Source organism: Grampus griseus (genome assembly GCF_964374135.1).
Source record: "Grampus griseus genome assembly, chromosome: 3".
Classification (NCBI taxonomy): Eukaryota; Metazoa; Chordata; class Mammalia; order Artiodactyla; family Delphinidae; genus Grampus; species Grampus griseus.
In genome coordinates, this window is record NC_139019.1 from 170,515,107 (window position 1) to 170,537,439 (window position 22,333).

Here is a 22,333-nt window from a genome sequence, read left to right on the forward strand (position 1 = left end):
TGGTGCGGGGGAGCAAGGCTTTCCTAGGAGACGGCCCTCGGGGCTCAGGACAGCAGAATCGAGATTGCAAGGGGAGCGCTTAATCTGCCCAGGGTATCTGGGCACCGTGGAGTTTGGTTTCCCACCCTTGCCTGGGCGTTACCCCCAACCCCAAAAGCCGTCTCCTCAAGGGGAAACTAAGTCCCACGGGATGACAGTAGCCCTTCTGAAGGGCTCTTCCCCAAGAGCCAGTCCCTGGCTGATACCGGTCCTGAAGGTGAGTGGGAGGGAGGAGGGCTCTGGCAGATAGATATCAGGCAGAGGGCCAAGAAATCAGGCAATGGGTAGAAGCAGGTGAGGCCATGAAACTGCAGGGGTTGGGGTTTTCTCAGTAACCAGGAGTGCTCTCTAAACGCAAGGAGAATCACCAGGTGGTACAAATCATAACACATACAGACCACATAACGCACAAAGATCCCTTCTTGAGGGGGGAGGGGTGGTCCCAAGCCTCTTCATTCAGGACGCTGTACTCTCAACCCCAGATGGAGTCACTGCAGTGGCTTCAGCTTCAGGTCATTGCTTCTAGGGTGTGGAAGGGGCACCTCTGGGGGGCTGCCTGGAGGCAGCGGCTGAGGAGTTTTCACATGGCCGTGTTCTTGACTTGCTCCTGGTCTCTGAGCTCCTCTTTCTCCTCCAGCTCCAGCCCCAAGTTGCTCTCTCCTTCCTTCTTGGCCTTTTTCTCCTCCTCTTTCTTCCCCTTCTTGTCTTCTTTACTGTAGGGACACAGAGGCCCCAGACCACAATAAGAAACAGAGTCACTCCCATTTAACGAACACTTACCTGTGCCAGGTCTTATGAGGAGCGCTTTACAGAAAGAATCTCTGTTGAATCTTCAAAACAGCCCTGACAAGGCAGCCTTGTTATTTCCATTTCACAAAGGCAGAAACTAAGGGTCAATTGTCCCATGGAAGGATGGGTGGATGGGAGGAAGGAAGGAAGGAAGGATGGATGGATGGATGGGTGGATGCATGGATGGATGGGTGGGCGGGTGGATGGGTGGAGGAGGAATGAATAAGGCAGGGAGGAAACTACAAATTAGGAGCACCTGTGGGATCTGGACCCTCCAGCACATCCTGGGAGTAGGAATCCCATTTTACTGGGCCTGAGCTGGGTCTTAGACAAAGCACAGTCTGGCCCACGCCTGTCCCTCAGGCATCTTGGGCTCAGCTGAGAATCTCCCAGCCAGGATAGTGTCCTCCCAGCTCCTGAGCTCCTACTTCTGTCCCCAAGCCTTTGCCCAAATTAGGATCTTGCCCTGAAAGAGCCCCCAGCCCTGCCCGCATCCCTGAGCCAGGATCATGGGAGACGCTGAGCCCAGGAGAGTTACCCACACCAAATCACACACTTCTGCACAGTCCCTACACAATCCCACACCACCGTCTTGTTCGACAGGTATTTATTAAGTGCGTACTGTGTGCCAGGCCCTGTGCCGGGCCCTGGGGCCAGAGCCAGGACCAAAGCTAAGTTCTGTTCACTTACTGGAAGCCACTATCTAGTGTCGAGAAACCAGTAAATGACTAAGATAATTTCAGCTAATGATACATGCAAAGACAGATGCAGGGTTGTGGTGGAGAGAGTGTCAGGAAGGCTGGTGGTCAAGGTGGGCTTCTGTGAGGAAGAAACATCTGAGCAGGGACTGAAGGAGAGACTGAGCCAGCCAGAAGATATGACGAAAGGTGTACAAAGTAGAACCAACAGTAAGTGCAAAGGCCCTGGGGCAGGAACGTGCTTGAGGTGTTCAAGGACAGAAAGAGGTCATCCGTGCTCACCCACCCCTCCCCTCCTCGAGGAGGGGCCTCACGCAGACACCCCCACACACATCTACACATGCTCACACGGCAGTACCTCAGGTCCACTTCCTCGTACAAGTGGGGATCCCTTCTGAATGCAGACCCCTCTTCATCCTCAGCTCTGCAGAAGAGATGGAGATGGAGGGATGAGGGCGGGTGAAGGGTGGGAAGTGGGGGCAGCCTCAGCCTCAGTCTCCCCCAGGCTGGGGGGACTCCAGGAAGCAAGAGAGGGGGGCTGCATGGCTGTCCTGAGCTGTGGGAGCAGGGGGAGCAGGGAAATGGGGAGACAAGAAAGGGACCAGAGAGGGTCATGAGGTAGGAGGGGGTGCCCAGCGCTTTGGGGAGGAGATGGAGGGTGGGGAAAGGGGCTCCCACCTCTCTTTGGAGCACCAGATACGGTTGGCCAGCATGAGGATGAAGACGATGAACAGGAACCCCACGACAGCAGCCAGACCCACCAGCCACGGCTTCAGATGACGCCCTGAGGCTGTTAGGAGGTGGGGGCAGAGGAGACTCAGAAATAGGAAAGGTGGGGGGCCCCCGAAAGGACAGGGGGCGAAGGGTGCAGGGGATGCTCAGACAGAGGGGTCTTGGAAAGGGGCTGGGTTTCACAGGTGGTTTTGGTTTTGTTTTTTGACTGCGCCCGGCAGCATGCGGGATCTTAGTTCCCCGACCAGGGATCGAACCCGTGCCCCATACCCCCTGCAGTGGAAGCACTGAGTCTTAACCACTGGACCGCCGGGGAAGTCCTTTTAAATTTTTCTTTCTTCTTTTTTTTTTTCAGCTGCGCCGCAGCTTTTGGGATCTTAGTTCCCTGACCAGGGATTGAACCTGCGTCCCAGGCAGTGAAAGCACCAAGTCCTAACCACTGGACCGCCAGGGAGTTCCCTCAGGGGTGGGTTTTAGAGAAGGGCACGGGGCTCTGAGAGGAGGGGGCGCTCAGGGATAAGGTGGGAGGCCCAGAGGAAGCGGGGGAGTTAGGGAGGCTGCCTCCAAGAGGGGCCTGACCCCATTCCTCTCCTGCCTGCCCACTCCTCTCGGAGGCTTCGGTTTCTCATCAAAGGAGGAGATGGCGAGCCTGTGTCCAAGCCCATCCCCACGACCCATCCTCCCGCCCCTGCCCCAGAGGTCGGAGCCCTACCCTGCTGGGCCTCAGCCGGCGACAGGAGCAGGGTGCAGAGCAGCAGGGTCTCCAGGGTCCCCATGGCACGGAGGATCCAGCCAGTCCAGGTACGGGAGTGCACAGTCCGGTCAGAGTCAGGGGAGACCCTGCCCAGCCCCTGATAAGGGGGCAGGCAGGTCTGGGGGCGGGGCAGGCCCAGACCAGAGGGCCCCTCCCTTTGCCCCACCTGGTTGGCATCCACCCCCTCTCCCCCGCCTTCCAGGAGGGCAGACTCTGGACCTGGTGTAACGATTAACACGGGAGTCCGGCCCCTCAGCCCTGCACCCCACCCAGGACCGCCAGCCTCAGGGTCCCCCAGGCTCCCCGCCACAGGCGCCGGGCTGAACTGGCCCTGAGCTTCCTTCCTGGCTCAGTGCTTTTTACACATCATTACGATTCTTTCTCTGCATGCATCATGAAATTTTGCCACCTGCGTTTTACAGAGAAGCCAGGGGGCCCAGGAGCGTCAGGCCGGGCAGAAGCAGCTAGAACTAGATGTAAACGCGGGTCTCTCCCACCACCAGCTTATACTGGCTCCTCTTGGGTCCCCGACCCCTGGGGACCCACAGCCAGCTCCAGGGGGAGCAAACGGGGCAAGAAGGGATGGGCCACCATCTACCTCCAAACCCAGTTGCTGCCGTGTGGCCAGAGAACGGGGCCCCTGGGATAGCTGATGACTCAGATTCCTGGCTCTCCTGCGTGTCAACCTTGATCCCCAGGTTGATTAGATAGGGGGCCCTGCCTGGGCGAATGGGGACCCCACCCCAGCTGCCATGGGACAGCCACAGCCCAATCACATGGCAGGAAGGCTGGGATGGGGAGGCCTGGTCCTTCTCCAGGCCTGAGACCTCCATCGGACGCCTGGGAGCTGGGAGAACACCAGCATTATTGCCCAGGCACGTACGGAGTGCCTGTGAATTCCTGGAGCCCCCTCCCTTCCTGAGGACTGACCACGGTCGCTGTGCAGGAGGGCCACTCAGTGGAGCCCAGGACAAGCCCCGTTCGACCAGCCAGGCAGGCACAGGTGAAGCTCCTACTGTGTGCCCCAGCCCGTGCAAAACTCAGGAGTGAAGGAAGCCCTCAGGCTAGTTAGGAAGTCAGGACCCCCAGAGACGGACCCATCCAGCTGCCGAACCAGGAATGAGGTGAGAGGCGGGAGCTGAGAAGATTCAGAGGTGGAGGAGCCCAGAGGAGCAGGCTTCTGCTTTCCGAGGCAGGTCGCTGGGCCAGCCTCTTTTTGCAAAACGTTCTCTCTACTCCGACCGAGTCATTTCTGGGCTGTGTGCCTCTGTTTTCCCATCTGATAAATGGGTGCAATAAATCTGTACCTCGGAGGATTTAACGAGATAATGTTAATACAAGGAAAGGGGTTGCTTAGCATACAATAGCAGGCACATTCGAAGCTCTAGCTAAGGGTTGGCCACTATTATTGTTGTTATTATTATTTTTAATCTTCTTAGTGTTTTTTGGTTTACAGGTTGCCAAGGGCTTGGTGGAGGCCAGGTGGAGTTAGGCTCTGGGACTATGGGGGAAACCAGAGTGTGGAAATAAATCAGTGTCCAGGGCTTCCCTGGTGGCACAGTGGTCAAGAATCCGCCTGCCCATGCAGAGGACATGGGTTCGAGCCCTGGTCCAGGAAGATCCCACATGCCACGGAGCAACTGAGCCCATGCACCACAACTACTGAGCCTGCACTCTAGAGCCCGCGAGCCACAACTACTGAGCCCACATGCCTAGAGCCCGTGCTCCACAACAGGAGAAGCCACCGCAATGAGAAGCCCGCGCACCGCAACGAAAAGTAGCCCCCGCTCTCCGCAACTAGAGAAAGCCCGCGCACAGCAATGAAGACCCAACACAGCCAAAAATAAATTAAAAATAAAATTAATTAATTAAAAAAAAATCAGTGTCCAGCCACTGGAGTCCACCAGCCAAGAAAGAGAACGTTCTCTGTCAAGACAGCACAGATCAAAGGTGAAAGGGCTCTGATGGGCACAAGTCTGGTTTATACAACCGCCAAAGGGGCTGGAACCGGCTCCCGGGCTGGAGGGCAGGGCCTGGCTCAGCCCAGCTTCCAGAAGGAGCTTCGGGCTGGTGGGTCTTTGAAGGCGATGGAGGGGCGGTGGCAGGGCCGGGCTGGGGCTTCTGCGGGGGCCCCCTCGCCACCCTGAGCGGCGTCCTCGTCAACCCGCCAGGCCAGCGCCAGCTGCAGGTCCAGCTCCTCCAGATTTTCGTCCTCGGGGCTCTCGGGCAGCTCCCGGGGGCCATCCTCCTGGTCCGGCTTCGGGCCGAATGCCCAGTCTGAGGCAGGAGGCTGGTGAGGAGCATCCCCAGGCCCGGCCACCCTCTGCCCCCTCCTTGGCAAGGAGAGGCCCTCGGACACCCCCCCACTAAATGGCCCAGCACTAGCCCAAGCCAGGCTCGTAGTGGGTAGTGGCTCACCGGCCAGGTCGTGGGCGAGGTCCTTGATGAGATGCCCGACAATGGCGTAGGCTACGGCCACCACCACGAACGCAGCCAGAAGCAGGTACAGCGCGTACCTGGGGAGGCGGATGGTGTCCAGCGGCGGTGGGCGGTACTCCTCGTAGAGTGGCGAGGCCGGGCTCCAGCCCTCCATCCCCTCCTCGAGTGCCAGCGCTGGCATGGCAGCCACCTGGAGCAGGGGCAGCCCGGTGGTGACCCGCCAGGCGGAAATATTAAGGAGCTTTTGGGTAAGAGGATTTGGGGCTCCCCCACGGCCTCCATCTGCCTGCATGGATCACGTTGCAAATCACTTCCGCCCACTGGCCCCCCTCCCTCGCTCAGCTCCAACCACGCCAGGTGCTACCCTGCACGTCCATCCCCACCTCAGGGCCTTTGCACAGGATGTCCCCGCTTCTGGGAAAATCCCTGCTCTCGTGGAGCTGACGTTCAAGATGGAGAGATAGACTCTGAGAAATGCATAACCTCAGAGTAAATGATATATCGTGTTAAAAAGCAAAGAGTGGTTTGAGGGTACTGTGGGGGGAGACCATGGTCTAATAGAGCAGCCTCTCACAATAGAGCAGCCAAGGCCATGTTCAGATGACATTTCAGCAGAGACCCAGAGAAGGAAGGGAACCGGGCATGGGAGTACCAAAAGCAAGAGCTTTCCACGCAGAGGAAACATTCGGTGCAAAGGCCCTGGGGCAGGACCTTCCTGGGCTTGTTAGACGGGACCTGACTCAGGTGCTCACGGGCGCCCTCCGGTGGCTTCTCTGGGGAAGACAGACTATGGGCTGAGGATGGGAGCCAGGGATGGGGAGGAGGGATTGAGCTGCTCCAGGTGGGCAATAATGATGCTGGACCAGGTGGAGGCAGAGGCTTGGCGGGGGTGGGGGTGGGGTGGGGCAATGGGCAGAGCTGGGGTAGATCTTAAACTGGCCAAACCCCAATGTTTGCAGGCTGAACACCTGAAATGATGGAGTTTCCATTTCCTGTGGGAGGAGCCACTTTGGGAGGTAACATGAGGAATTCTCAGGACAGGCTAAGTTTGGGATGCCTCAGCAATATCTAAGTGGAGATGTCCAAACTGGACCCCGAGCCAAGAGCTCAGAGGAGGCCCCGGGCTGGAGTCAGGACAGTGGGCGTCATTGGGACATAGATGGGGTTCGAGCCCCAAGAGTGGATGAGACCACCCGGGCGGGGGTGTGGGTGGGGCCGGCGGACTCAGCCCTGGGCCCAGAGGCGGAGTCCCTGAGAATTTCCCAGGAGCAGGGTGGCTGGCCGGGTCAGAGGCTGCTGAGAGGGGGAGGGCGCAGACTGAGATGTGACCACCGTATTTGGACACTGGGAGGTCACCTGTGGGCAAGGACGGTTCTGGGGACAGGTGGGGCGGTCCTAGTTGGTGCAGGTTTGAGAGAGCTGCAAGTCATGGAGTCAGGAAGGGCTGTGGGTGGTGGTGGTTCATGTTTTTAAGAAATTACAGCTTGAAGGGGGGAAAATGGCGGAGGGGGTGGTGGTGGGATGCATTGGGAGATTGGGATTGACATATATACACTAATATGTATAAAATAGATAACTAAAAAGAACCTGCTGTATAAAAAATAAATAAAATAAAATTCAAAAAAGAAAAGAAATTACAGCCTATCTATACTGACGGGCAAAGAGGGAAAACTGGAGAAGGGAGAAAGGCTGAAGTGATGGCCGCGTTGGCGAGAGGGGCTAGGGGCCAGGCGATAAATGGGGGAGGGGGCCCGCAGCTAGCGCCCGAGGGTGACGCTGTGAGATAACAAGAGATCTGTTTGGTCTTCGTCCTGGTTCCTGGCTTGGAGCTCCCAGGACCGTGTAATTTCCTGAGTGATGGGGGAGAGGGGAGCCTCCTTTGTGGTTCATAATCAGCCCCTTTCCACCACGCCTGCGTGTATGCTAATGAGGGCAGGGGCGTGGCAGCTTCGGGATGGGGGCTGGTGGCCAGGGGAACTGACCCTGGGATTAGAGGGATGGAACTTTCAGCCCCACCCCTCAGGGAGAGGAGAGGGGCTGGGAACTGAGATTATTGCCAATGGCCAGTGATTTGCCAAATCATGCCCACGTGATGGAACCTCCATAAAAACCCTACAGGAAGGGGCTTGGAGAGCTTCCGAGCAGGTTAAAAGCATCCACCCCAAACTCCACGGGGACAGAAGCTCCTGGTTTCCGACCCTTCAGACCTTGTGCCTCTTCATCTGGCTGTTCATTTGCCTCGTTTATGATAAACAGGTTAAGTAAAGTGCTTTCCTGATTCTGTGAGCCATTCTTCAAATGTGAAGAGGGGGTGGTGGGAACCCCAATTCATAACCAGTCTGTCAGAAGTATGGGAGGTCCGGACTTGGGACCTGCATCTGAAGTGGGGGCAGTCCTGCAGGACTGAACCCTGAACCTGGAGGGTCTGCACTGATTCAGGGTAGATAGTGTCAGAGAACTGAATTGAATTGCGGGACGCCCAGCTGACATCCATGGAGAAACGGAGAATTGCTTGGTGTGGAAAATGCGTCACATGTAAAATTAGGTTCTCTTGTTAACACCCATTTTATAGAGCGGTAAATGGGCTGCTTGAGACTGCATGAGGAGGCAGTAAGGGAGGTAGGTAGGATGGGCCCAGACTCCTTGTCATACCACTAAACCCCTTCCCCTATGCCCCCAATAGGAGTAGGTGAGGCTGAGGTTTGGAGAGGGCCAGGATGCAGGGCTGTTCCCCCTCAACCCCTTTGGGGGGTCTGGCTGGGCAGATTTTACCCCTGGGAACTGATGTGAAACAGGGCCACAGGCTCGTGTCAGTCACAGCGTCTGGGGCAGGGCAGATCCCAGAGCTGAGCTCTCCAAACGCCCTGGCCCCCCACACTTAGGATATGTTCCTTTAGAGCAGCCAACCCTCACCCCAGAGGCCTCCCAACACACTCTGACAGTCATCACTTGGCAAAAATAATTTAATAGTCCATTTGGGGAACGTCCTGGGACCTGCTTGTCCCTCCCTGAGCTCCAGCCCAGGCCACCCCACCCAGGGACCACCTGCCCACCCCAAGGACAGCTCTCTGACGCCCCCAGACCCTGCCCAGGCCCGACGGGGACGGGTTTGCCCATAGCACCTTTCCCTGCACCCCCTCATTCCTAGAGAAGCTGGGCCACAGCACCCCAACCCCCCAGAGCACAGCCCTGTCCCCGGACCCCCTAGATACCCCTCCCACGCCAACACTGCAGCCCTGCACTCAGAGTGGCAGAGAAGAGACTTCAGCCTGGCCCCGGGGAGCCTGCAGTCCACCCAGGGGTTCAAGATGCGAAAGCGGCTGGGAGGCAGGGAAGCGAGATGCAATTCATTCCAACATGGTTTATGGGCAGAGTCCTCGAGGGAGCGGCCCTATGAGGGGGGTGGGCGCAGGTGCTCCAGCCCGTCTGCGTACTGGAAGGCCGACCCTGTCTCATACTCATACATGTCCAGGGCCACCTCGCAGCTCTCCCGCACCACACGCTCGGGGTCTGCCGCGTGGGCCCGCAGGGCGGCCAGGCAGGCGGGCCGGGCGATGGCCCCTAGGGCCTCCGCGCACTCGTGCCGCACCATGGGGTTCTCGGTGGGTCGCGCCAGGGCCGCCGCCAGCTGGGGCACGGCCGCCTCGTGCTGCAGCTGGCCCAGGACGTAGCCGATCTCGTGGCGGAAGAGGGCACTGCCGCAGTGCAGGCCTGCGGGAGAGAGAGTTGCGGGCTGGGGGAGCCATCGGGACAGGAAGGGACCTGGGGCAGGGCAGCCTGGGGACAGAAGTGTCCAAGAGGGGTGGAAAGGGTACCCGTCGAGGACACCCCGCCCTGGTGCTCAGCGCTGCCCAGAGGGAGGGCCCGGAGACACGGGGCAGGAGAAGCAACGAGGGGTCAGCCAGGCACTGGGAACTCCGCCCTCCCTCTGGCCGGACCGGGCGTGGCCTCCTCCTTCCCAGGCCCAGCGTCCCTCCCCGCCTCTCCCTGAACTTCTGTGCTCTGCGTTGTCCTCACACCAGCCAGTGCTATTTGCAGGCATGTTGTGCATTTGTGCTTCTGGGTTGCTTCCCACACGACTCCACACACGATAGAGCCTTATCAGTGACACTGGGAGTCCCGGGCCTTTCACCCCACCACAGCCAGACAGGCCACGCTTCTCCTGATGGGGACCCGCGGCCGGACCTGGGAGTGACCTGCCTGCGATCAGATGCCACTTTTCAGGCAGAGCTGGTTTGAAGCAGGCCCGCCAGACTGTGCGGCCCCTGCTCCGAGCATTATCCAGGACAAACCCACCACACACCCACTCTGTGCTCCCACCCGGCATCCCCTGGGTCCTGGGTCATGGTGATGGCTGGACATCTCCTCTGCCAGACAGGAAGCTCCAGGAGGGCAGAGGGGGGCTCTGAGTGCTCTGTGGACCAGAAGCAGACCACCTCAGGCAATGGGGGGGGTGCCAAGGGACCCCAGGATTCCCCAAGTCCCCCCCCTCCTTTTCAGGTGGGGGAACCACAGCCCCGCAGGCTTGCACGGGGCTCCCTGCAGAGCTGGGATGAAAATGACACAAGTAAATAATGACAGGGCATCTGGGGAATTCCCTGGTGGGCCAGCAGTTAAGACTCTGCGCTTCCAATGCAGGGGGCACAGGTTCGATCCCTAGTCGGGGAACTAATATCCCGCATGCCTCGCGTGGCCAAAAAAATTTAAAAAACAAAAACAAAAAAAACAGGGCTTCTGGGGATCAAATCCCAACTGCTGCTCGGACCACTGTGTGATCTTGGGCAGGTATCTGTGCCTCTCTGGGCCTAGGCATCCTCCACAGAGAAGAGGGGGTAATAAGAGGAGTACCTGCCCCAGGATGCAAGTGCCCTGGGACGCTGGGCTGCCCCGTATGACAGATGTGGCCACTGGGCCTCCCCAAGGGGCCCCGACCCTGCCCCCCGGGGCCCCTCCTCACCCTCGGCCAGCGCCAGGGCAGCCTCCTCCCCGCCAGCATCACGCAGGGCGAACATGGCTCGGTATCGGTCGAAGAGCGGCCGGGCCTCATCCAGCAGCGCCACCCGCAGCCGCCCCACGTCGCGCTCCTCGGCGGATGGGGCCGGATCCACGGAGAGGTAGGGCCCCTGAGCCACCGGCTCCCCGCTGTGCTGCTGCAGCCACTCCAGCCGCCGGACGGCCAGCTGGCACGTCTCTGCCACCTGCGGGGACAGCGGGGTGGATGTGCCGGGCCCTCCCCCAGCCCCCAGGGCTCCCGGTTTAGCAGGGGTGGAGCCAACAGACACAGGACCAACTGATCTTTCCAGACTGGAGACAAACCAGCAGGGGCTGCTGTGACTAGAGAGTGACCAGGGGCAGAGGACCAGGAGGGGCTAGCTTGAAGGTGACATCAGAACCAGTGAGAGAGGCGTCAGGTGGAATCAGCCAGTGCAAAGGCCCCAAGGCAGGACGTGCCGGACCCGTCAGGGAAGAGCCAACAACAGAGATGACCTGAGGTGGCTGGGCCAGACTACTTGGGGCCTGCGGGCTTGGGATTTTGTCCTAAAGGTGATGACAAACCGTGAGTGGGGCAGTGGTCCTCTCAGCATCCCTGGGCCGGGTGGTTACCCTGGCAACCAGGCACAGGGTCTGAGGCCGCTTCCTGGGCCCGAAGCACGGAGGGGGGTGGGGGAGGGGCTGCGTTACCTCGATGACAGGGTCGGTGGAGTACTGCTTCAGGATCTCCAGCACCTCTGGGTCCCCAATGGCTCCCAGGGCCTCCCCTGAGAATGGGGCAGAGGGCACATGTTGATTGGCTGGGAAACGCCCTGAATGCCTCGGCGGGTGGAGAGGCGCTAACCAGCACCAACGCCTCCTCCGTGATGCCCCTCCCCATCGCTCTGCCTGTATCCTGCGGGCCGCTCCAGCCACTGAGGTTTGGAGCTGGAGCTGGTCCAGCCCTGAAGCTGTGCCAGTTAGCGTCCCTTCCCCAGAAATCAGGCTTTGCTGGAACCAGACTCAGACCCCGCCCCAGCCCGCACCCCCAGAGCTCACGGCCTAGAGGGGAGACACAGACAAGCGTGTCATTACAACTTGGGGACACGGGTGGCAAGGAGCCAAGAACAGTTGGCTGAGTCGAGCCCATCAAGGGGAGCCCTGAAAACCTGGTGGAGGTTTTTAAGTTGTACTGTGGGCAAGGAGGGTCAGCAGACCAGCACCATCCTGCCTCAGGGCCTTTGCAAAGGCCGTGCCCGCTACCTGGAGCACCTTTCCCCAGACATCTACCTAGATAACTCCCTTACTCCATTTAGGTCTTTTAATTGGTAACCACCAATTAAAAATGGCAACACCGGACTTCCCTTGTGGTCCAGTGGTTAAGACTCTGTGTGTCAAATGCAGGAGGTACGGGTTTGATCCCTAGTCGGGGAACTGGGATCCCACATGCCCCGTGGCGAGGCCAAAAAAAAAAAGGCAACACCTCCAGCACCCCCATCCCGCCCATGGCTTTATTTTCCTCCTTAGCACTTACATAAGTGTTTCCACCATAACATGACTGGGTGTTCTACAAAATCACACACTCAAACTAACAGCGCTTATGGGACAAGAGAGGTTTGGGGTCGAACATTCTTTGTAAGGAGAGCTCCAACAGCATCAGCGATTGGGGTCTTGAGCGGTCCCCAGGGCAGCCTGGCATAGCTGGAGATCATCATGGGGAATATTAAAAAGGCCCCAAAACAATCAAATGGAAACAATTCCCCCTGCTGGCTATGAGCTCACTGGATACATCAATACAAACACAGCCCCGGCTGCACAGACCCGCCAAGGGTGTTTCTAGTCCATCTTGTTTGCCGTCAGAGTCCCTTGTGAGAACAGGGCCTGGTCCACAGCAGGCAGTCCATAAACACGTCCGGTGAACGAACTGAATGAGTGACCTCAGGGATTGACCATCCATGGCCACCATCCAAAGACACCATATGTCTTTGTATGAACGAAGAATGGTTTTTCCATTTTTAAATGGTTTTTGAAAAATCAAAAGGGGACTTCCCTGGTGGTGCAGTGGTTAAGAATCTGCCTACCAAGGCAGGGGACAAGGTTCGATCCCTGGTCTGGGAAGATCCCACATGCCACAGAGCAACTAAGCCCGTGAGCCGTTTAAAAAAAAAAAAAAGAAAGAAAGAAAAAATTCAAAAGGATCACATTTTATGACGCGTAAAAGTGATGTGAGATTCAAATCTCAGGGCCCATAAAGTTGGACTGGCTGGCGGCCACACGCCCATCTGTTGACTGGGGTTCAGGGTGGCTCTTACGCTGCAGCGGCAGAGTTGAGACCCGGGACAGAGATCGTGGGAGGATGCTTATCGCCCACCCCTTCCAGAGTCAGCCTGGTATAGCCCGCACCCTCACCGCCGCTCACCTGCCTCGTGGCGCACCATGGGCTCCTGGCAGGTGTCACGAAGCACGTCCACCAGCACGGGGATGGCCCGTGAGTCCTGCATCTGACCCAGGCAGTAGGCCAGCTCGTGCTTGAGCAGGGCCGAGTCGTCGCTGAAGGCCCGGCTGATCCAGGAGATGGCTGCTGGACCCCCGAGCCCGCGCAGTGTGAACAACGCCCGGAAGCGGGCCTGCAGGGGCTTCTGGGGGTCCACCAGCATCTGCCCCAACCCCTCCACCTCCTGCTCCGTCACCATGGTGCTGCCGCTGGGCTTGGGCTAAACAAGGGGACTCGTGGGCTCGAGAACCTGCAGCAGAAAAACAAGAGGCCAGGTGAGAGGCACCCTTCACCGCTCGCTGACTTGTGCGTTTCAGCGTTAGGACCTCGGGGGTGGGGCTGGTTTCCTAACTGCTGACCAGCCTGGCCATCTGGGTTCAAAGCCTGGCTCCGACCCTGCCTACTTGCTGTGTGGCCTTCCCTAAGGTACTTTCCCTCTCTGAGCCTCTGGCCTATACAAGAAGTTCCCTACATACAAACGAGTTCCCGTTCTGAGAGCATTTCTGTAAGTCCAATTTGTTCATAAGTCCAACAAAGTTAGCCTAGGTACCCAACAAACATAATCGGCTATAGAGTACTGTAATAGGTTTATAATACTTTTCACACAGATAATACACACACACACAAAAAACAAAAAAATAAAGGACATTGAGAAGTTTCCCTATCTCCTCCATCATTTTTCCACGCTTCTTTGGTATTATCACAGATTTCACATGTTCCATGATCTTGTCCTTTTTCTTTAGAATTGTTCTGATGGCTGAACGATTCATGTTACAAGAACGAGTGACGTCTACCATCTTTTCGCCTGGCCCCAGTCTCTCAATTATTGTCACTTTTGTTTCCATCGTTATTGGTTGGCGGTTCTTAGCAGTACCAGCTACATCACCGCTGCTTTTACGCTTGCTTCCGGACATCCTGGGCTTGAAATAAAGATACTGTACTACTGTACTCTATACAGTGCTGTACAGTAAAGTACACAAAAGCACAACCACTTGTAGAGCCAGGCTCCCGAGTCAAGCTCTAAACCACAAACGCCATGTTGAATAGATGGATTAAGATTCAAGGACACAGCTGAGGCTGGACTCCATCCTCCAGACCAATGACATGCTCCGTGAACCTGACAAGCAGGCTGTAGCTCCCACAGGCGTAAGTAGGGTTGAGCAGGCATAATGGGGGAAGTGCAGCTGCCTGCGCACAGGTGACCATCAAAGGAGGTGACATGCAAAAGAGTGAAGCCAGGGGTGAGCAAGCTGGCAAGGCATTACGGACCATGGAGACCCAACTCCTTCTTCTACACAGATGAGCTGGGACCTGTCTGGGGTCACACAGCAAGTCAAGTGCTGACAGCACCCAGGACTCATGAATCCCGGTCTGTGCAGGGCCTCCCTCAAGACACAAAGGAGAGACACACACTATTTTGTTCACTGTTGTATCCCCAAGGCCCAGCACAGTGTCTGTCGCTATGGCAGCAGGCACTCAATAAGTACTGTTGAATGAATTGGGCACCCACTGCCTGCCAGGCACGGTACTGAGTGGTTTATACACAGTATAAACCACTGTATCATCTGTAAAATAGGCGTAAAGGGCACATGGACATCACAGAGTTGCTGTGAATGGAATGATGCTCATAGAGCACTTAGTACCCACTGCTGGTACTTAGTAGGCATTTGATAAGCCAGAGCTGGTATTAAATATTTCCACAGGGAGGGCCTTCCCTGGTGGCGCAGTGGTTAAGAATCCACCTGCCAAAGCAGGGGAAACGGGTTCGAGCCGTGGTCCGGGAAGATCCCACATGACGCGGGGCAACTAAGTCCGTGCGCCATAACTACTGAGCCCTCTCTCTAGAGTTCGCGGAACACAACTACTGAGCCCGCGTGCCACAACTACTGAAGCCCACGCGCCTAGAACCTGTTCTCCTCAACAAGAGAAGCCACCGCAGTGAGAAGCCTGCACACCGCGACGAAGAGCAGCCCCCGCTCGCCGCAACTAAAGGAAGCCTGCGCGCAGCAACGAAGACCCAACGCAGCCAAAAATGAATAAATAAATAAATTTATTTTTAAAAAAATCTCCACAGGGAGCCCAACACCCACCTCTATACGCAGGAGAACAAGTAAGGGGGTACATCTGGAAGCCCGCTACCCATATATTAGGCCCATTTTTCAGTGGGAAGGGGGACAGGGGTATGGACATGGGGTTGAGGGGATCAGCCCCCAACCAAGGCAGAATCTGGGAATCCGCCCCCTTGAGGATTTTCTAAACCAAGAATTCCCAAGAAAAGGATCTCCGATAGGGCTTCCCTGGTGGCGCAGTGGTTGAGAGTCCGCCTGCCGATGCAGGGGACACGGGTTCGTGCTCCGGTCTGGGAAGATCCCACGTACCGCGGAGCGGCTGGGCCCGTGAGCCATGGCCGCTGAGCCTGCGCGTCCGGAGCCTGTGCTCCGCAATGGGAGAGGCCACAACAGTGAGAGGCCCGCGTACCGCAAAAAAAAAGATCTCCGATAACTAGACGCGCCCTTCAGAGAGGGGTCGCCCCGACACGGCAAACCTCGGGGCTGCCGACAGGATCCCCCAGCGACGACCAGCTCCCCAACGCTCCTTGGAAAAGACTCCCAGGAACTGGATGTCTCTACCTCTGTTTATGTGGATCCCCCAGTACTGGATCCCTCACAGGTTGGTTCTCCCAGAACCCCAAGAAAGGGGTTGCCCAACATGGGACCCCCCGCCCCACGTGCTGACTCTTTAGTGAAGAGATCCCCGGAGGCCGAGTGTCCAGAATTCATGGGGAAGAGCTGCCGGGACCTGTCAGAAGGAAGCCCTTCGATCCCCCCAGCCAAAGAATCCCAGAGCCGGGACCCCCAACGAGGCGTCCTCCACGTTTCCCCCGCCGCCGGAACGCCCCAGCGAGCTCCCGGATCAGAGGACCTACCGGACCGGCCTGCTCCCGCCACTGCCAGCACCCGCGACGCTCCTAAAGCGCTCTGGGGGCCGCCATCTTGCCGCCCACGTGACAGAGCCGGACGGTACCAACGCAGCACCGAGGGGGAAATGTAGTCAAAGGCTCCGCAGCGTGAGGAGGCCCGGAAGCGCGAGTTAGCACCGGTGCCATAGCTCACAATCACACATCAGGCGGAGTCTATGGCATTCCTCAGGGAAAGGGAAGGGCAACTTCCATCCTTTCCCTGTAAGAGATTTTCTCCAGCCTCCCCAGCCGGTACGACGAGTGGAAATGGTTTGTGCCGATTCAGCCCGGAGGTAGGGTCGCCTAGCGATACAGCATGCGTAGTGTCTCTGGGGCGCGGTAAGTTTCAGGGGCGCGGCCAATGGACTCGCGTGGCTAGACGCGAGATTGGTAGGGATGAAAACAAGGACTTGATCCAGTCGTTCATTTATTCATTCATTTAACACATAGTTTATGGGCGCTGAGGACAAGACGGCCTGCAGCCCTTACCCTTATCAACCTCGCAGTCTGGTTGTCTGAAGGAGACAAACAGTAATAGGATAAGTAAAAATACATATTAGGTGGTGACAGGCTAAGGAGGAAACAATAATCACGCTGGTGCGTGTATGGGGTGGGCAGTTTTAGGAAGGACTTGGCTTTACTCTGACAAAATGAGAAACCACTGGAGTGTCGTAATCAGGGAAATGGCATACTCTGACTGTTAACAGGATCATTCAGGCTGGTGAGTAGAAAACAGACAGGAGGGACGGTGAAGGGCGAGAGAAGTATTCAGATTCTGGATTAATTCTGAAGGTGGAGCAAACAGGATTTGTGGCTGGATTGGACATGGCATTTGGAAGAAAGAGTTATGTTAAGGCTAAGTACTAGGTTTTTGACACGTAGGAAGGATGGAGCAACCATGAACCATTGGCCTCCCCATCCTAGACATCCAGGGTCCTGTTAACTCTGCCTCTGAAATAGAGTCGGAATTCAGGTACTTTGCTCATCTATCGCCCCCATTGAAGGTCCAAGCCACCACTGGCTGCCACCAGCCAGAGAAAAGAGAGCTTGTAAGTGATTGTGTCAAAAGACTATAGCGGGGGCTTCCCTGGTGGCGCAGTGGTTGAGAGTCCGCCTGCCGATGCAGGGGACATGTGTTCATGCCCCGGTCCGGGAAGATCCCACGTGCCGCGGAGCGGCTGGGCCCGTGAGCCATGGCCGCTGGGCCTGCGCGTCCGGAGCCTGTGCTCCGCAGCGGGAGAGGAAAAAAAAAAAAAAGAATATAGCGGTTCCTCAAAGAGTTAAACATAGAACAACCATATGATCCAGCAATTCCACTCCTAGTTACACCCAAGAGAAATGAAAGCAAGGACTCAGATAATTGTGCATCCATGTTCATCAAAGCATTATTCACAGTGGCCTCAGGCCCTGGTAACCTCTATTATATTTTCTGTCTCTGATTTTGACTACTCTAGGAAGCTTAGAAAGTGGGATCAAACAATATTTGTCCTTTTGTGTCTGGCTTATTTCAACTGAGCATAGTTATCCTCAGGGTTCATCATGTTGTCGCGTGAATCACAATTTCCTTCCTTTTTAATTTCCTTCCTATTGCATGAATGGACCACATTTTGTTTATCTGTTCATCCCTCAATGGACATTTGGATTGTCTCCACCTTTTGGCTATTGTAAATAATGCTGCTCTGAACATTGGTGTACAAGTACCTCTTTGATTCCCTATTTTCGAATCTTTGGGCATATACCCAGGAGTGGAATTTCCGGATCATGTGGTAGTTCTATGTTTAACTTTTTGAGGAACTGCTGAACTTTGTCCACAGCAGCTGCACCATTTTACATTCCCAGCAGCAACATTCAAGGATCCCAATTTCTCCACATTCTCACCAGCACTTGTTATTTTCTGTTTTGATAGTAGCCATCCTAATGGATGTGATGAGTGTGACTTATTTGGAGATGCATAAAAAGTGAGATATATTGATGGATGGATAAATACATAATAAGGCAAATATAGTAAAATGTTCATTGGAGAAGGTGGACGGTGGGCATATGACAGTCCACTGTAAAATTCTTTCAACTTTTCTGTACATCTGAAAGTTTCCTCAATAAACTGTTGGAAAAATAGGTGGCAGGGAAAAGGAGGGCTACTTCTATTCTCAGTGTTTAAACATTTCAAAGTTACACATTTGAAAAGTGTCTTAACTTTTTAAAATGCGGAACCTTTGAGTCTGCAAATCCATTTTGAGGAATTTCGCTGACACTAGTGTAAAGAAAAGTGAAAAAAGAAGTATTCATTGCAACATTATTTAAAATGGCAAAAAAGGGCTGCCCTGGTGGCGCAGTGGTTAAGAACCTGCCTTCCAATGCAGGGGACATGGGTTTGAGACCTACAAAAGGATGGGAAGATCTACCCACGTTGTATGAAAAGTGGTCCAAGATGTACTTCCAAAAAGTGAAGAGAGCAAGGCACAGCATCAATAATGTGATCTCATTTACATAAATGGATTTAGATATGTAAATTACATATGGGTAAAATTTTTGAAAAATGGCCAACAATTTACCCAGAGTACTTACTTTAAATCTTACACCTCCCTGTGCTGCTTGAATTCTTTTTACTGTACTATTTTATTTTGACATTTGTTAGGGATGTGACAGCAGCCCCTTCAGGGTGAGCTGGCAGCCTTCACAAGGTGGTCACTTTGATCAGGAGACAGAATTCGCCTGACTACTCAGGGTCCTGTTCTCAGCCATCTCCTGCTTTCTGGGTCAGGCAAGAAGCATAAGGGGGTGAATCAAACATAACGGGGGCCTGGGGCACCCAGGCTCCTTCTGTGGGTGGCTGCCACCCCTCTCCAGCCAGTCATTGCCCTTTGTGGCCAGATGTTCCTTTTTTTTTTTTTTAATTTTAAATCTTTATTTATGTTTTGGTCACACCACGTGGCATGTGGGATCCTAGTTACCTGACCAGGGATTGAACCCGAGCTCCCTGCATTGGGAGCATGGAGTCCCAACCACTGGACCACCAGGGAAGTTCCCTAGATGTTCTATTTTTAAGGGAAGCCAGGCAGCAGTTGATTTTACATGCAATCTCCCCTTTAAAACATGAGGGCGATTGATGAAAAGCATCAACATGCCACGCACAGCAAAGAAGTCACTTGGATAGGCCAACTGCTGGTTTAAACATTCAGTTATTCATCTTGCAAATATCTATTATCTGCTATGTGGCAGGCGCTGTCCTGGGACAGAGGGCAGAAAACGAACAGACCGTCTCTGGCCTCATGGAGCCGACATCCCGATTATTGTTACTTTTCTTTTCTTTTTTTAAATTTTATTGGGGTATAGTTGGTTTACAATGTCAGTTTCAGGTGTTCAGCATAGAGGTTCAGTTATACATACACCTATTTCCATTCTTTTTTAGGTTCTTTTCTCATATAGGTTATCACAGAATATTGAGTAGAGGGACTTCCCTGGTGGTCCAGTGGTTAAGACTCCACGCTCCCAATGCAGGGGGCCCGGGTTCGACACCTAGTCGGGGAATAGATCCCGCATGCTGCAACTAAAGATCCCACGGGCCGTAACTAAGACCCGGCACAGCCTAAATAAATAAATAATAAAATAAATAAATATTTTTTTGAAGTATATTGAGTAGAGTTCCCTGTGCTCTACAGTAGGTCCTTGATGGTTATCTATCTTATACATAGTAGTGTGTTACTTTTCTATTGTCTTCCTGTGTGTTGGAAAGCTGACCCCAGAGAACTGGCTTTACAGTGGACCTGCCTGGCTCGCAGGGCCGCCATCTGGACCACGTTTGGTGGCTCAGACTAATGTCCACACAGGACTACCCTGGGCGCTGTCTTGACTCTGGAAGGCTTCAGGGCAGTGTGCCAGGTGTGATCGGGCCCAAGGATGCTCTGGGAGTGAGTGGAGATAGACGCAGGGGTGCAGGAAGCAGATATGGGAAGCCACACCCAAAAGCCGGGCCTGTGTATGTCCGAGAACTTGGAATCTTGAACCTTCAGGCTTGCAGGGAACTGATAGCAAGAGAGCAGTCTGTGCCGAGCCCAAAACACCACCCACCTTCGGTTCTGAGGCTCTGCTGCTTTTTTTTTTTTTTTAATTCAAGTATACTTGAATTATAATGTTGTGTTAGTTTCAGGTGAACAGCAAAGTGATTTGGTTATACATATACATCTATGTGTATGTATCTATATTATTTTTTTCAGTTATGCATATATATTCTTTTTCAGATTCTTTTCCATTATAGGTTATTACAAGACAGTGAATATAGTTCCCTATACAGTAGGTCCTTGTTTTTTATCTATTTTATTTATAGGTTCATTTGTGCCATATTTTAGATTCCACATGTAAGTGATATGATATGGTATTTGTCTTTCTCTTTCTGACTTACTTCACTTGGTATGAGAATCTCTAGTTGCAACCATGTTGCTGCAAATGGCATTATTTCATTCATTCATTTTTATGGCTGAGTAGTATTCCATTGTATGTCTGTACCACATCTTTATCCATTCAGCTGTTGATGGGTTGTTATAAACAAAAGTCCATTGGAGAAAACTGGGGGTTCAGACTGTAGTTTAAGTTATTTCCACGTTTTGGCTATCGTGAACAGTGTTGCTATGAACATAGGAGTGCATGTATCTTTTTGAATTATAGTTTTGCCCAGGTATTCCCAGGAGTGGGATTGCTGGGTCACATGGTAGTTCTATTTTTAGTTTTCTGAGGAACCTCCATACTGTTTTCCATAGGAGCTGTACCAACAACTTACATTCCCACCAACTATGTAGGAGGGAAAGGTTTTTAAAGACAGGGTAAGGGAGAGGGTTTGTGGGGTGTGTGATCAGCTCATGGACATTCTTCTGATTGGTTGATGGTGAGGTAACTGGGAGTCAACATCATCAGCCTTCTGATTCCAACTGGTGTGGGGTCTACGTGCTTGTGGGCATCATGCAGTTAACTTCTTCCACCCGGTGGGGGTTTCAGTATCTGCAAAACAGCTCAAAGGACATGGCTCAGAATATCATCTGTAGCCCTTGAGGATGAACTAAAGGTCCCTGACTTTGTTTAATGGCTAAAATATTATTATTTTGTCTTGCTTGACTGTTTTCCTTCCTTTCTGCATTTTCTCACTTCTGATAAAATTTACTCTTTTGAACTTGGGGAAGACCTAGAAGGCTAAAGTTCTTCTACAGACAAGAGGCAGGCAGAGACTTCCCTGGTGGTCCAGTGGTTAAGAATCTGCCTTCCAATGCAGGGGACGTGGGTTCGATCCCTGGTCGGGGAACTAAGATCCCACACGCCACGGGGCAACTAAGCCTGCATGCCACAACTAGAGAGCCCACGCACCAGAACTAGAGAGAAGCCTGCACACTGCAACTGGAGAAGCCCGCGCACTGCATGCCGCAACTAAGATCCGACGCAGCCAAATAAATAAATATTTAAAAACAACAACAAAAAAGGAGGCAGGCGGAGGACATGGAGGTGGGGGGTGTGTGTGTCTGTTCCGGGAAGCCTCCATAGCGTCCTGCTCAGTTACAGTAGGAATTAAGAATGCCCCATTCTGGCTTCCTGACTCCACTTTTTTTTTTTTTTTTTTTTTTGGCTGTGAGGTGCGTCTTGCAGGATCTTAGTCCCTTGACCAAGGATCAAACCCAGGCCACAGCAGTGAAAGCTCCGAGTCCTAACCACTGGACCTCCAGGGAACTCCCTACTCCATTTTAAATGAGGTTTCTGTTTACTAGTTTTCACACAGATCTCCAACTGTAGGAGTGGAATAGCTGGGCCATCTGGTAATTCTACATATAACTTTATGGGTAACAGCCAGTGTTCCCATAGTCGCTTCCGTATTTTACAATCCCACAGCAATGTATGAGGGTTCCACGTCTTTGTCAACACTTATTTTCCTGGGTTGGGGTGATGGGGTGTTTATTTTTATTATTATTTTTTAAATCACATCCATCCAGTAGGCTAAAGTGGTAGCTCTGTGGTTTTGATTTGCATTTCTCCATGGACTACAGGTGGTGACCATTTTCTCATGAATTGGCCATTATTTTCTTTGGAGAAGTGTCCGCTTGGATCCTTTGTCCATATTTTGAGCAGAGATTTTTTTTTTTTTTTTTTTGCGGTACGCGGGCCTCTCACTGTTGTGGCCTCTCCCGTTGTGGAGCACAGGCTCCAGACGCGCAGGCTCAGCGGCCATGGCTCACGGGCCCAGCCGCTCCGCGGCATGTGGGATCTCCCCGGACCAGGGCACGAACCCTTTGTCCCCTGCATCGACAGGCGGACTCTCAACCACTGCGCCACCAGGGAAGCCCCTGAGCAGAGATTTTTATCTGTTTTGTTCCCTGCTTGGAGGGCCTGGAGGAGCACTCATAGGAACGCAGTGTTTGTTGAATGAATGAGTGAATGTGTTTCAGTAGTCAGTGGGGTTTGCACGACCTTCACCTGCACCT

At 54.1% G+C, this 22,333-nt stretch overlaps 3 protein-coding genes across 3 annotated transcripts; all 3 read right to left on the minus strand.

Annotated features, from left to right (window-relative positions):
- Window positions 1-619: 619 nt before the first annotated feature.
- On the minus strand, window positions 620-3,034 carry SMIM24 (small integral membrane protein 24; the record flags this gene model as incomplete). Its single annotated transcript, XM_082651296.1, has 4 exons — window positions 620-752; window positions 1,885-1,950; window positions 2,205-2,310; window positions 2,971-3,034. The coding sequence occupies 4 exons, from the start codon at window positions 3,032-3,034 to the stop codon at window positions 620-622; spliced, it is 369 nt and encodes a 122-aa protein (XP_082507422.1).
- Window positions 3,035-5,050: 2,016 nt separating this feature from the next.
- Window positions 5,051-5,632, minus strand: SMIM44 (small integral membrane protein 44; the record flags this gene model as incomplete). The annotated part of the gene is made up of 2 exons (XM_082652450.1): window positions 5,051-5,289; window positions 5,431-5,632. The coding sequence occupies 2 exons, from the start codon at window positions 5,630-5,632 to the stop codon at window positions 5,051-5,053; spliced, it is 441 nt and encodes a 146-aa protein (XP_082508576.1).
- Window positions 5,633-8,402: 2,770 nt separating this feature from the next.
- On the minus strand, window positions 8,403-15,934 carry DOHH (deoxyhypusine hydroxylase). The gene is made up of 5 exons (XM_082651591.1): window positions 15,843-15,934; window positions 12,842-13,166; window positions 11,134-11,210; window positions 10,409-10,649; window positions 8,403-9,162 (listed from the first exon to the last, which is right to left on the minus strand). The coding sequence occupies exons 2-5, from the start codon at window positions 13,113-13,115 to the stop codon at window positions 8,843-8,845; spliced, it is 912 nt and encodes a 303-aa protein (XP_082507717.1). The 5' UTR covers window positions 13,116-13,166; window positions 15,843-15,934; the 3' UTR covers window positions 8,403-8,842.
- Window positions 15,935-22,333: the final 6,399 nt, after the last annotated feature.